Source organism: Gadus macrocephalus, chromosome 4 (genome assembly GCF_031168955.1).
Source record: "Gadus macrocephalus chromosome 4, ASM3116895v1".
NCBI lineage: Eukaryota > Metazoa > Chordata > Actinopteri > Gadiformes > Gadidae > Gadus > Gadus macrocephalus.
Window position 1 is genome coordinate 18653578 of NC_082385.1, and position 15567 is coordinate 18669144.

A 15567-nucleotide genomic window follows, 5' to 3' on the forward strand; every position below is an offset into this window, starting at 1 on the left:
CGGCCAACCCGGCCAAGTTCCGCCTCGGGAAGGAGGAGACGGCGTACCTGGGGTACCAGGTGGGACGGGGAACTGTCCGGCCGCAGGAGAGCAAGGTGGCCGCCATCCGGGACTGGCCCCAACCTCGCACCAAGAAGCAGGTGAAGTCGTTTCTGGGTTTGGTCGGCTATTACCAGCGGTTTATCCCGGGTTTTGCCACGCTGGCAAGCCCGCTGAATGACCTGACCCGGAAGGCCATGCCCAATCGGATTGCCTGGTCCGAGGCAGCCGACCAGGCCTTCGTGACGCTCCGGGAGGCCCTATGCTCCGAGCCGGTGCTCATAACCCCAGATTTAGCTTCCCCCCTTATTGTGCATACAGACGCTTCGGAGGTGGGGCTGGGGGGCGTCCTCTCCCAGGTCCGGGCAGGAGACGAGCACCCCATCACATAACCATCTGCAGCTGAACTCCTCCAAGACCAAGGAGATGGTGGTGGACTTCAGAAGGAAGAAACCACATCTCCAACCCGTGTCCATCGAGGGGGTCGATGTGGAGGTGGTCAGGACCTATAAATATCTGGGGCTGCAGCTGGACGACAAGCTGGACTGGACAGCAAATATGGACGCTTTACACAGGAAAGGGCAGAGCCGTCTGTACTTCCTGAGAAGGCTGGGGTCCTTCAACATCTGCAAAAAACTACTGCAGATGTTTTACCAGTCTGTGGTGGCCAGCGTGCTCTTTTATGCTGTGGTTTGCTGGGGAGGAAGCAGCAGGAGGAGAGACGCTGGTCGAATGGACAGACTGGTGAGGAGTGCTGGCTCAGTAGTGGGCACAGAGCTGGACTCTCTGGTGACAGTGGCAGAGAGAAGGACCCTGGACAAACTGCTGTCCATCCTGGACAACACCCACCACCCTCTGCACGACACCTTCACCAGGCAGAGGAGTGTTTTCAGTGGCCGACTGCTGTCCCAGTCCAGCTCCACTAATAGACTAAAAAACTCTTTTGTCCCCCTGGCCATCAGACTGTACAACAGCTCCCAGTGAAGGCAGGGAGGACAATAGATAACAACAATGGACATTTTATTTATTTATATCTGTATTTTTGCACATCTATCTGCACTGTTTTTATGCATGTTTTCGGCTGCTACTGGATACTTGAATTTCCCCCGGGATTAATAAAGTATATATCTATCTATCTATCTATCATACGTCAGCCGGAAGCTTCTGCCTAATGAGAGAAACTATTCAACAGTGGAAAAAGAGGCCCTGGCCATAAAGTGGACCCTCGATAAGCTGTGATATTATCTCCTAGGTAGGGAGTTCACCTTGGTCACCGACCACGCGCCCCTGACCTGGATGGCCGGTGCCAAGGACACCAACGCCCGGGTGACGCGGTGGTTCCTGGCCCTCCAGGACTTCCGTTTTAGGGTGGACCACAGACCGGGCAGGGAACACGGCAACGCCGACGCCCTTTCACAACGGGACAACTGCCTGGGCGGGTTCCCCGGCGACCAGAGGCCTGAGCAAGCAGTGGAGGAGTGTGGCATCCCGCCCCATAAACCTCGGCCCGGGCGGGTCCGAGTTGAGGTGGTAGACGGCATATACCGCCTCCACCCACCGACTGGCGACAGAGAGCACCACTTCTCTCTCCCCAATCAGCGTGATTGGGGGACACCTGTTGGATGGAGCAGGAGCCATGTTAAAAGAGCCACGAGGACAGACAGAAGGGTCCGGGAACCATGGAGAGCTAGGAAGCTCAAGAGACGACGACCCATTAGAGGCTCACGGAGACCCTAAGTCTTTCTTGTTTATGGACCCTGTATACCCCGGTTTACTGTGAATAAATGCCAAGTACGGCTTGAACCCTGACTATTCGACTCATTCATACCTGGAACCCGCACCAACGGGTACCGGGTTACCACAGCGTGTGTGCGGTGAATGTGTGCGTTAGCACGTGCTGTGTGTGTTTGTGTGTGTGTGTGTGTGTGTGTGTGAGCTGCAGGCTGCTTGGCACATGCGCACTCACCAACTTGTTGGAGTAACTTGTCCAACAGGCCTGCTATTATATATTAGTAAGAGGTAATGCTTGTGACTGCATTAACGTCTGTCAAACCATGGTTAAATAATGCACCGTTAAGAGACTTCAATGTTTTCTGGTTGTAGTGGGCCCAAACATTAGTTCCTTATAGCTTGTCATCCATTTCACACCAGGCCAGAGGTCTCAGATCCCTTGATCATGTGTCGTTATTTTTCCACACCGATCAAAAGAGGTTGGGCTATTACCATGTTGATTTATGACCTAATTTTGACTAGCGATTATGGCTGTAACGATACACAAATTCACGATTCGGTTTGTATCACGATTTTTGACCCACGGTTCGATACATCCCACGATTCTTTTAAATTTAAAAAGCATTTTATTCAAACAACACTTAAATACTAATTATCTTAATGTAACATTTAATAACAAATAATTTGGAACACTGAACAGATTTGAACCGAAAGAATACTATTAAAGTATAGCTAAATTAATAAAGAAATAACCAAAGATTGCAGTTGGAGGAAGCTTTTTGCTGGTAGGCATAATAGGGCCCCTTTAACTGTTTGGTTGGTTTATTCAAATATCCTTATTAGCGCTTATTAGGCTATGTAGCTGAAATAATGACATAATCAGGCCGTATAGAATGCAACATGTTTAATAGCCTAACTTTCAATAGATGAGGAAAAACATGAACGTCGCAATAACGAGGCATAGTGTTACGAGTAGCATATGTGTGTGCGGAAGAATGGCAGTGTGCGTATGCGTGTGTGAGTGACGTCAGCGAGTGAGTGGACGAGCGAGGAGAGCGAGCGGTAGCGCGTGTGTCTAGTGAAGAAGCGAACGAGTCCGGTAGAATAAAGTACCCATCCTGTCAATAATCGGTGGCCGCTTCATTCCGACCTATAAGCAGACAAACTGCCAGTCAAATCACACAAAACAATAGAGACAGGATCACACAGGCAATTTTTTTCGCGCTTGGCCCACTCTGGATAAATGTCGTTCATATCGCATATGAGGACTTCGACGGCTGTGGAGAAATGCAATCCTCCGTAGCCACGGAGAGCTGTGATCACAGAGAGGGCATCTCGTCACATATTTACGGCATCGATAGGAGGGGGCGCTGTCAGCAGACTATTATTTAGACAAATTATTAGCAAATTTCAATCTGACAATTTGACAGAAGAGTTAGAAAGGGCATATCGCGCTTCTGCCTTCTCACACCGCGAGACAGGTTCGTGGCTTTGAGTATCGCGATTTTCGGTTTGATACGCGTATCGTTACAGCCCTACTAGCGATCCATTCGAAAACTGTTGTTAATAACAATAATAAAACAAAGAAAAACTGAAATACACCTAAAAATCCATACAAATGAAGTGCTTCGAGGTGTACATAGAAATAAATACATGTGAGGAAAAACTAAACAGCAATTGGTGCTTTACCTAATGGACCCTGCGTTCTAGCCTGAGAGCAAGACATGGCTCACACGCTCTGGGGGTGGTCAGTAGAGTCATTCGCTTTTTGTAGTGCGGGTGATACTGAAGTTCTGTTTGGACGAAAAAGGATCTTCCATGATGAGATGAGGAGGAGAGAAGGAGATTGGAGGAGAGGGGAGATTGATTGAAGGAGACGGAAGTGATAAGAGCAGAAGCATAGAGGAGAGCGAAAGGTCTGCACATGTATGTCCGTGGGTGGGGGGGGGGGGGGGGGGGGGGAAAGAGAGAGAGAGAGAGAGAGAGAGAGAGAGAGAGAGAGAGAGAGAGAGAGAGAGAGAGAGAGAGAGAGAGAGAGAGAGAGAGAGAGAGAGAGAGAGAGAGAGAGAGAGAGAGAGAGAGAGAGAGAGAATGTCTTGCAATATCATTCCAATTTTTTTCTTCTTTTCTTTGTTTGTTTTTGTTCGCCTGAAATCGAATCAATTTCCATATGATTCGGCTCCCACACACATTCCATGCCAACAGACAATCGTTACTCTCACACAGACTCCAACATAAACACAAACACACACACACACACACACACACACACACACACACACACGGGGAGCTTGTTGTTTGGCTATGATAATGTTCTAACACCGCAGGGGGGAGGGGGGGGGGGGGTGGAGACAATACATCATTAAGACGTTCTGCAACGACCCCCCCGGTGCCTTAAGACGTTTAAAGTCCGCTGATGTAAAACCAGAGCCGGAGCGTGGCCGTCGAGGAGGGACGGGGCGGGGGTGGTTGCTGATTGGCTGTGATTAGGGGATAAATCAAACAGGTGTCAAATCAAGCTGTCGTGCTGGACTCCCACTCTCCGCTTTGATTAGGATGACACACACACACACACACACACACACACACGAACACGCATCACACAAATAAACACACCTACACACACAAACACAATTCACACCCACCCACAACAGACACACACACACACAGACACATTGAGACACACATGAAGTCCAACACAAGCGCACACACACACACTGAGACACAATGGCTAGAGAGAAAAACTCAGACTTACCACTTCTTTCTCTCTCTCTCTCTCCGTCTGTCTATAAGCCTGTCTCTCTCTCTCTCTATGCGGTAATGTAGTAGGATACTATAGTGGTAGTATGATAGTGTGGTCTCTCTCTATGTGGTAGTATAGTGGTAGCATGATAGTCTGGTCTCTAAGACAGAACCCCCGCAAAGCAGCTGGACCAGATGCTGTCTCTCCCTCCACAATAAGGTACTGTGTGCTGACCAGCTGTCTCCAGTGTTCACAAACATCTTTAACACCTCACTGGCTGAATGTGTGGTACCTGCCTGCTTTAAAACGTCCACCATCATCCCTGTTCCGTAAAAGCAGAGGATCACAGGCCTTAATGACTACAGACCAGTCGCCCTGACCTCTGTGGTAATGAAGACCTTCGAGCGCCTCGTGCTGACCCACCTCAAGGCCATCACCAACCATCTCCTTGACCCACTGCAGTTTGCCTACAGAGCCAACAGGTCTGTTGATGACGCAATCAACATGGGACTCCACTACATCCTCCAGCACCTTGATTCCCCCGGCACCTATGCCAGGATCCTGTTTGTTGATTTCAGCTCGGCATTTAACACCATCGCCCCAGCTCTCCTCCAAGACAAGCTAACACAGCTGAACGTGCCTGAGCCCACCTGCAGGTGGATCACTGACTTCCTGTCAGACAGGAAGGCCCTGGCCGCCGCTGATCCTTCTCATCCCGGTCACCACCTATTTCTGTGTCTCCCATCCGGCAGAAGGTTCCGGGCTATTAAGACCAAAACCTCTCGCCACTTGAACAGTTTTTTCCCCACGGCAGTTGGGCTCACAAACAAGCCCCCTGCATCACAATGACTCTGGGTTTACGTACTCAAACTAACTTGCCCTTCTATGCCCAATTATTTATTATTATTTATTATTATCTTAAAAAACATTTGTCCTTTGTTCTTGTTTATGCTTTTTTGTTGTTGTGTTATGTCTCATGTCTTATGCACCAACCACACCAAGTCAATTTCCTGTATGTGTGAATATACTTGGCCATTAAAAGAATTCTGATTCTGATTCTGATGTGGTAGCATAGTGGAAGTATTATAGTGTTGTCTCTCTCTGTGTGGTAGTATAGTGGTAGTATGATAGTTTGGTCTCCACGTGGTAGTTTAGAGGTAGTATGATAGTGTGGGTGGTCTATCTCTCTCTATGTGGCAGTATAGTATGGTAGCATAGTGGTAGTATGATATTGTGGGCTCTCTCTATGTGGTCGTAATGTGGCAGTGTGAAAGTGTGTGTAGTCTCTCTCTTTCTATGTGGTAGTGTAGTAGGGTAGTATAGTGGTAGTATGATTGTGTGTGGTCTATCTCTCTCTATGTGGCAGTGTAGTATGGTAGTATAGTGGTAGTATGATAGTGTGGGCTCTCTTTATGTGGTAGTATAGTGATAGTATGATAGTGTGGGCTCTCTCAATGTGGTAGTATAGTGGTAGAATGATAGTGTGGGCTCTCTCTATGTGGTAGGATAATGGTAGTACGATGGTGTGTGCAGTCTCTCTCTCTATGTGGTAGTGTAGCATGGTAGTATAGTGGTAGTATGATAATGTGTCTGTCTGTCTGTGTGTATGCGTGTGTGTGTGTGTCCTAACCTCTTGGTGCTGGAGTGGGGTCTCTGCGCGGCGGCCAGGGCCTCCAGGCCGAGGGCCGGTGTTCGACACAGCGGGCCCCCGCGGCGCAGCAGACGCTGCTTCATCGCAGACAGAGAGATCCAGTCCCTCACAAAACACACCACCTGGAGGAGGGGGGGGGGGGGGGGGGGATGTGTTGGGGAGGGATAATGGGAGGGGGAGATAAGGGGGCGGGAGAAAGAGAGAGGTGATCACTCACTCATCACATGCCGACAATGTTATACTTCTTTTATATATAATATAAAATCTGTGTCAAGACTTGCCTGACCTCAATTTACGCCTCATGGATTTGCCCATTCGACACATATTGCCCTCCACATCACTTTTATAACCCTTAAATAACAGTAACCTCTGTTTGTTTTTGCCTATGTCTGCCCATTGGGCCATCTCATGCCTTCCTAACCCTGATCCCTGGAAGGAGTAGGAAACTGGTGCGGCATTCTGAATCCAGCTAGACTTATTCCAAAGATGGGTGCTCGGCGGATAAGGCCCGTGACAAAAGACAAAACACCCACCGACAGGGGTCAGCACTTTGGGTTAGTGTGCGTCAGTGTGTGCATGTAATACATTAGGGTTGCATTGTGTGTGTTGCGTGAGTCGTTGTTAAGGCATGTATTTTGTGTTTGTTTGTGTTCCGCGTGGTGTGTGCGTGCGTTTATCTGATCAACAGTGTTTGAAGTGTCATTACTGCAGCAACAGATTGTGTTTTATGTTAGACAGCTCCAATGTGTGTGTTAATGTGTGGTTGTTTATGTGTAGTCAAGGGGCGCGCCTGTGTGTGTGTGTGTATCAGATTGTGCATGTGAGTGTGTCTCTATCACTCACTATGTGCACTTGACAGCCTGTGTGTGTCACTGCCTGGGCGTTAGTGTGTATATGTCAGTGCGTGTGTGCGCGCACGCCTGCGCGTCTGTGTATCAGTGTGTGCGTTTATTTCAGTGTGTGTGTGCGTGCATGTGTGTACATTAGAGTGTGAATATTTCAGTGTGCGTATGCGCGCATGTGTACATTAGTGTGCTTGTATATTTCAGCGTGTGTGTTTGCACGCATGTGTATATCAGTGTGTTTTTATATGTCAGTGTGTGTGTTAGTGTGTGTGTATATTCCAGTGTGTGTATATTAGTGTGTGTGTATTTCAGTGTGTGTGTCAGCGCGTCTGTGTGGTCGTCTAAGTCGATGATCCGTCTCCGTTAACGAGCGCTCGTAAAAATGAGTTCCCTCCATCGCCTGTCTCCTTAGCTCACTGCCAAATGACACACCATCACCTCTAACCCGCTCTCTATCACCCTTCTCCCTCGCCCACTTGCTCCACCCCCCTCTCTCTCCTTCATGGGATCTTTTCATTCTCTTGCGCCTCTTTCCTCCCTCCATCAGTCTCTCTCTCCCCCTCTCTCTTTTCATTCTCCCCTCCCTCTCTCTCTGCCAATTTATCCTCCTTTTGGTGTGATGCCTCGGACACCAGCCTTCCCAGTTCGAAGTCGGGAAGTCTCCCGACTTCATTTACGTGCCATACAATGTAAAGTTGTGTTGTTTGTTTTCGAGCTGGTTTGCGAAAGAGGCTCATGTAGCTAACAATAAACAGCGACTAGCCAATTTCATGACACAATCACAAAGACGAACGGGAATGCTATTGTTGCTCCGAGACCGGAAATTACGTCACAAGTGTAACTCGGAAGGCTGGTGTCCGAGGCATCTGGATCACTCCATTTGTCTCTCTCCCCCTCCTGTGGGGGAGTGGCTGTTCAGTTCAACAGCATTCGGTATCTGCCTGCGAGCGAATGTGGGCGGAAACTGACCCTCTAGGGATCCCAATGTTGCCTCTCTTTCTTTGACACTGAAATATGTGAAAACCTCTCACTTTAAGCACAGTGACATTCCCATTCACACTCCTAATTTCCTTCTTTTTACTTGGGTTTTTCAACTTGAAGGTACAATATGTAACATTGACACAGAGCGTTTGAAGTGGGTACTACAGTTCAAACTAACAACATTGCAGAGAGTGGCCTGAAGCCGTCTCCTCCTCCTCAGACTAAAGCTCATGCCGTTTACCAGGTTGAGGACACTGAACCAAAACGAGCACAGGCCAGCCGAGCAAACACTTATTGTGAGTGTGTGTGGATGATGGCTGGTTTAAGAAGCCTTACAAGCCAAGAGTCAGATTGGACACTGGGGCTGGCAGCCCCCTTGGTTTAGGTGCAAGGAGCAATAAGTTCGATGCTGCATACCACCACTGTGGTGGCTTTTTCTGGACTCCTCCAGACAAGGGAATACCGGTTTATCGTAGAAGTTGATTGACATTGATACATGAGCTGGTCTGCCATGCAGGAGATCTTGAAGAAGAACAAAGTAATGAATGTACCATTTGATGGTTGGGTGGGATTAAGAAATCTCAAATGGTGGAATGTATAAATCACTGGTCGATAGGGTTTCGCCTCGTTCTGTTTTCATCGCACTTCCTGCCAAACATCTGTCTCTATCACTGTTTTTTCCACAATGTCTTGTTTTTTTAAACGATTTATGATGACTATATGCTCTGTAAGGTGACCTTGGGTGTCTTGAAAGGCGCCTCTAAATTAAATGTATTATTATTATTATTATTATCCCCCCACTACTCTTGAGCAGTTGATCAAACAATTGATGTGGATTCATCGTCATCCTGTTCTCATCCTCCTTCCCAACATACATATCTCCAACCCCCTTCTGGGCTCTAAGCTGTCTTGATATTTCAAAAGTATCTCCCAGATATACCCCCGTTTGACACGGCTCTGGTCATGGAGCTTTTTGGAAAGAGGACAAGGCTTTTTAGGTCGGGTGACTCTAGCACATCTCAGTTGATCCAGGTGCTTGCTTCCTTTTTATATCTGACATTTGCTCCACTTTGAAAGTATTGGGACAAATATGGATGAAAAAATGATTTCAACAAAACCTTTCTTAGAAATGATTTGCAAAATTATTGTTTTGTTTGCACATGGGGAGCCTTGATGATCTTAATGATGATTCTTTGGTTTCTAATGTACATTGCATTTGTACTGCGTAGCATTAGACATACATAATGTACTCATGTTTTACCTTAACACTTTCAGGTCAATGCATATTTTTCGCATTGAAGACATCTGCAACTTTAATAACCTGAACAATCCAGAATTAACATGTTCAGTAAATGTACATATATAATCAACTAACCTTTGCTCCGGGATGAAACAGAGCCCAATATTCACATCTGCAGCTACACAGTGCTGAGCAAGAAAGACAGAAGAAATGCATCCATCCTCAGTGATGCCAATAGCTCCCTTGGTGACTGCATTGGCCTGCTCAAGAGCCTGGTCGATGGCCACTGCTGAGAACTCATGACATTCACTTACTCAACATATTTCCCACTCTCAAACTCCTGGGCCACCTGAGGGATTTCTCATCCAGGGCCAGCATATCTCTAAGGTGGATTGGAAGCGATTGTTCATAGTTCATGTTGTGGTTCGCAAAGAACTAGTGTATCAGCTCCGCCAAGGAATAACGGCACAGTTGGCTTCCATGAAGGATCAGATCAGTAGCAGGAGGTTAGCTAGCTAGCTCCATGGACAATACCAGACGCCAGAACTGAAACTGGGAACTCTGCTGTTTGCGACAATCACACTAAGTTCAAAGCTGGACATTTCATTGCTGATTTATTGCCGTAATCAGTGTAAGCTGTCTGAAGAAGCCAATATAGACTGCATGCTGTTATCTGATGTGCCTGACATGTCCTGGTGATGCTTGCAGGCACTAGAAAGGATTCTGATGTCCCAGAAGATGCTATCCCTGCCTCTGTCCAGCCACTGTCCCAGGGAAGACTGACAATGGACTTCAGTGCAGCCATCTCACTATGTAAGTCTCCAAACATAGCACACTGGTCTTCACCATACTTTTCAGGCCAGTGCCACTGAATTTGTTTTGCTTCTACATAAATTGGCTGATCAGCAGTAATGATAGATATCTGAACGGTACAGGAAAGTCACGATGTCCATGATCTTGTCCATCACGTGCCTTATTGTGGCAACAGACTAAGCCCGATATCAAAGAAGAGGTAACAAGAGATGTGATGCTCACTTAAAATGGTGTGCTTCTCTTTATTGAAGCATAGTGGGCTGACCAAGTGACGTTCACCTCCCAATCTATGCCCTCAATCGCTGTGACCTTCTGCAGCAATTCCTATTCATGTCTAGTTGTAGCCTCAACAGAGAGGCATCTGGATCAATCACACCACCATGTTGAGGAGATGGCTTTGTCTTTTCAAAGAAGGCAGGGTGAATGTTGGTAAAGGAATCAGTAAATTCTGGAACTTCTTTCACAGTCTCTAACCCCCTAATCTGGGTTGTTCACCCTCTTCTCCACTGTTATATTTGGTTGGATGCTTAAAGACTGGTGCTGGTTCCATTGAAAGGGGAGGTAGCTGTTGTTGCAGTTGGGTTATTGTTTTTAATCTATTGCGGATGTGGTGAACAATCCTCTCTGCAAAACTGCTGGACAAACAATTCAATCCGCAAGGTACTTCTTGATGGTTGGGTCTCCTAACTGTACAGATATCGCCAGCACTCTTGTGTTGAGATATGACGATGCCTTGTGGATGCCTTCCACAAACAATGTCTTTCCAGTCTTGGCAAAGGGGTTTTCAGGAAAATAGGTTTCCCGTTATATTGAGTGTCTGTGGGTTGCTATCTTGGAAAAGTGAGAGCCATCTTAATTTTGGCTGGCTAACAGGTTTTATCAAAAAAACAATTCCCAAGGAGTATTTGTGCCCATTTTGGTACTTCTTTCCTCTTATGAAAGATTTTCCTGCAAAAATGCAATTAGCTGCTACACTAGTGTACGTCATCTGAAAGTGTTTGTTTTTGCTCGGATTATGTTCAATCATTATGGATTAGATCCCTAAAGAGAAGGAATTATCCTACAATATCACAACAACCAGATTTGAGAGCGAGACTTTTCCTTGTGTGAGACTTGGTAGGACACAATAAAAAAAACGGAACGTGATCCAGCGAAAGATAAAGAAACTAAAAATGTGTATTTCTTGGTAGGATCCATTCCCTAATGATAAAATATAATCCGAGAAATCAGTGGCAAAAAACAAACACTTTTAGAGGACTGAGTATAGCAGCTAATTGCCTTTTTGCAGGAAGATCTATCACAATTGGAAAGAAGTAGCAAGGTTGCTATTGCTCCAAAGGATTACATGGCAGCCTGTTTCTTGGATTAAGACTGCAGCGTTCTCCTACAATACCGGTCCAAAGTAAAAAAAGATGTCCACATTAGTGCCTTTGGACCTAAAATGATCGGAAAATAGGGTCCAGGTTGAAAATTCAAGAGGTTACCATTAACATAATCAGATATTATCTGAGTTGTTTTCCAACACTTTACATATGTAAGGTCTCTGTAAGAACGAAAACAAACACATTATGTGTTGATCTGAAAATGTAACATACCAAATGAGTATTTTGAGTCTGCGTCGTTTTTAATTTTCAGAATCTTCCAATACCAAGAAGCATGACTTCATCTATTCACTTTACTCCAATTCTCCCTCACAGAAGATCAACAGGTTTTAATCGGTCAAAACGTCCCAAAATCAACTCTCACAGCATTGATATTGTGGAAGAGTCATGATGGATTTTAGCACCTGTGATCTCCAGATAGCAGTAAAACTCATAAGCCCGATTTCAGTCTGGTAAACTCTGTCATCTGAACCAGTGGAGGCTTCTCCATTGAGGAGAGGGAGGAAGATCATCCCTAATATTGTTGAATAAAAAATGTAGATTGCCCAGACTATTGTGATGAATTAATGCCCTTTAATGCCTTTGAATATATAATGTTCGTTTCCCTGGGTAAAGGGACATTAGCACCCCCTATCGCCTATTGACAATTACTTCATGGAGGAAGGTCCTCCCTCAGCCTCCGTTGACTCCCATTAATTTCCCCGAAAGTACTGGCGGCCGGTGAAAAAAATGGGTTTCAATGGGAGAGAGGAGGAAAGTCCTCCTCTGAGTGGGTGTGACCTTAAGGCGCAAAATACTATTCGGGCTGCGCTATGAACCAATAAGCAGGATCCCTGACTGGTGGGCAGTGTTGCCAGATTGGGCAGATTTCCCGCCCAATTGGGCTCATTGTCAAAGTTCAGCAACATTGTCAAAGTTCAGCAACATGAAGTAATTTATGTACCAAATCATCCTTTTTATAAGGAAAATGTCAGAAAGGAAAAAGCGTGGCATTTAATTGCAGTAGTTTTGGGAGTGGAAGGTGAGTACATTAGGTTTAGGATTATCGCGTGATCCCGTGATCTTGCGTGAATACGGCTGGCTCGCAAGGCAGCGCTGCGCTGCCGTAACGAGCCCGGTGGAAATGCAAGCAGGGCAGAGTCGCAGCCGCTCCGTGCCGCAGCCGTAACGCAGCCGTAACGCGTGTGGTGGAATCCCGGCGTAAGAGACGCAAAGCAGGTGAAATCATCTGGAGGATAACGAGATTCTAACATTTGCGAATAAAGTGTACAATGGAAACATTGGAAACAGAGGACATTAGCCGCGTTTACATGGACACATCTGTTCCGCATAGATTTCTATGCGGAACAGAAAATGATCATGTATACGCCTCATTCGGAATACAATTATCTGTTCGGCATAGATTCTATGCCGAATAGAAGAGGTGGTGTAGTCCGTTTTAATCGCCATGTATACACTTATTCCGAATAGATTGGGGTTTAACTTAGAGCAGCCGCAGTAGTTCGCAATTGGTCCACTGAGCTCCGTCTGTACTTTTAAGGACACCGAACTTGACCGCTGTCAAGGAAAGTGGATTTATTGCCTGATTCACGTCTTTGTTATCACTCCGTTAAAGTAGTCCGTAAGCGTGTCCGGTTGCTAAGCGACGGGACATGGGTGTTTATTAATGACGTGTTCGCGTATCGTAGTGTCCGCGCACGTCCGAGATAACTGTAAATGAGTAGGCTACTACTAGTACTTTTGCAGGCTGAACGTTAAAATACTTCTTAACTTAAAGAGCTGGAAGCTGCAGTAGTTCGCAATTGGACCTTCGAGGATTCCTGGTCACTAAATTCCCGTAAGACCACTCTCTCCCACCAGTCTTGGCTGCGGACTCGCATCCAAATTCCTCTTGTTTGCGGCGGAGCTGGGGGTGAATATAAAGATCTGACGAGAAATTGACGTTGCTGCGCTGTCCTCCTCCTTCTTAATTGAAGGAGCAGGCAGAGAAAAGCTCTCTTCTGCTGTGCTTTCATTAAAATCAAATTTAAAATCCCCGATAGTGATAAGACACCCATTATGTAGCCGCCGGTCCAGAGATGTGTCAGGTGTGCGCGAGTGACATAACGGACACTTTTGTTACTGCCATGTATACAGTACATTCGGATCACATTTTAGGAACAGATCTATGCCGCATAGAAATCTATGCGCATAGAAATCTATGCGGCATAGACATTGTTTATGTTTAATTACAAAGCATTCTATTCATCGAGTTACAGTGCTAAGTTAGCGACAAAAGAAAAAGGTAGACCACTTCGCAAAATGGAGATCACCAAAAGCAATGGCAACGTCAGTGTTGTAGGTGCTACATGGTTTGCTAGGTACTCATGGCTTACTGCTAGCATTACTAGCAATCGACTGTATTGCTGGCCTTGTTTGCTAATGAATAATGGCAAATCTCCAACGTGGGCTGTTCATGGTTTCACTGATTTGAAAAATCTTGATAGGGCAACCAAACGGCACGACAAGTGTCAAGTTAACGTTGGTGCTGCTATGCGACATTCCTTTCTAGGCACCATGCCTATAGATGGGGCCATCCCTATGTTCCCCGCTCGGGGAACAACGGACCCTTTTATTTTTTTTAAAGGTCCTATGTTCCCCGTTTTTCCGAAAAGGGTCCTATGTTCCCCTGTAGCAATACATACCGGGGAGCATCTATCCTTTTTCTGAAAAAGGGTCCTATTCTCCCCAGTGTTGCGGGGAACATGGGACACTTTTCTGGGGGTCCTATGTTCCTCGCAATCTTTCAATCTTTAAAAATCTTTAAACTTTGACGCAACATTCGCGTTATGACAGCCAATCAGCGTTCAACAGCGTGGCCACTGAGTGACATGTGTAACGTAACAGCCAATCAGCGTTCAACCGGCCAACTCAGTGCAGTGCAGTCCGGGTGAACTGCAGCATGGAGGAGAAAGTGATTGTTGCCGTTTGCGACTCCCGGAGCTCTATATAGTATATAATATAATATAATTGTGTCCTGGGTATGACGTAAAACTGCATCCCTGGGCAGGAGGGGCTCATAGCCTTGGATGGCAGCCCACCTAGGAGAAGGTCACTCTGAACTAAAACCGGGACTGCGAGGAGTTGCGCCCCACAGTCCTTAATCAGCATAGTAAAGCCAACCATGAAGAATAAAATGATCCCAAACCCTATACTTCCAGCGGCGGGAGTCCGCAGGAGCAACGCAGCGGACGGTGGTGCTGGTCCTCCCTCTGGAGGACACCATGACGACAGGACCTCAAACCCTGGGAAACCAGGGAGGGTCCTGTCCGATCACAACACCCCGTCCAATGCACTCATGCGCTGTCGGAGACCATTTGTAATGGGAACCTTCAACGCAAGTACAGTGAGAGAAGAAGCTAGATTGATGGAGCTAGCACACTGTGCTGAGGAGCGGGGAATGGAGATCCTGGGAGTCCAGGAACACAGAAGAGTGCACACTGATGACCAGATCGTTTACCACAAAGTTGAGATATGCACGTTCATCACCTCGTCTGCATGGCGAAACGAGGCCCAGGCCGCAACAGGCGGCGTGGGGCTAATGCTGGGCTCTCGGGCGCGTAAGGCTCTCCGTCGGGTTTACTAACACACCGAAAGGATCCTTATCGCAGAGTTCTCATCCAACCCAGTAACAACAGTCATAGTCGTGTACTCACCCACCAACGTGGCCCCAACTGAGGAGGCGGAGAAGTTCTTCGAGGACCTGGCAACAGCCGTGCAAGGTGTTCCAGCACACAACTTCCTGGCAATCCTGGGGGACTTCAACGCAAGGCTCGGACCAGAGGACACACCCTTCCCATACCACGACTCTACCAACCGCAATGGTGCATACCTCACCGCCCTTCTCATGGAGCACGAACTACTGGCAGCGAACACCTTGTTCCAGAAAAGACAAGGCAAAAGATGGACCTTCCAGGATCGAGCCACACGTATGGTACGCCAACTGGACTATATACTTGTGAGGAGAAAGTGGAGGAACTCCATCCTTAATGCCGAACCATACAGTTCGTTCAGCTCGGTGGGTTCGGACCACCGTGTGGTGTCCATGAGGGTGCGACTGAGCCTCAGGGTCCCCAAGCCTAGTCCAAAGATCCGGCACGATT

At 47.0% G+C, this 15567-nt stretch overlaps 1 protein-coding gene and 1 long non-coding RNA gene across 4 annotated transcripts in view; both read right to left on the reverse strand.

The window, feature by feature from the left end:
* Window positions 1–15567, reverse strand: part of LOC132455137 (uncharacterized) — a 278945-nt gene that overhangs the window by 164053 nt on the left and 99325 nt on the right. The window lies entirely within an intron of this gene.
* zranb3 (zinc finger, RAN-binding domain containing 3) overlaps window positions 1–15567 on the reverse strand; it is a 106070-nt gene that overhangs the window by 25325 nt on the left and 65178 nt on the right. For all 3 annotated transcript variants that reach the window (XM_060048809.1, XM_060048808.1, XM_060048810.1), the window contains exon 17: window positions 6144–6286. In XM_060048809.1, the coding sequence (XP_059904792.1) occupies window positions 6144–6286 (143 nt within the window). The remainder of the gene's footprint in view (window positions 1–6143; window positions 6287–15567) is intronic.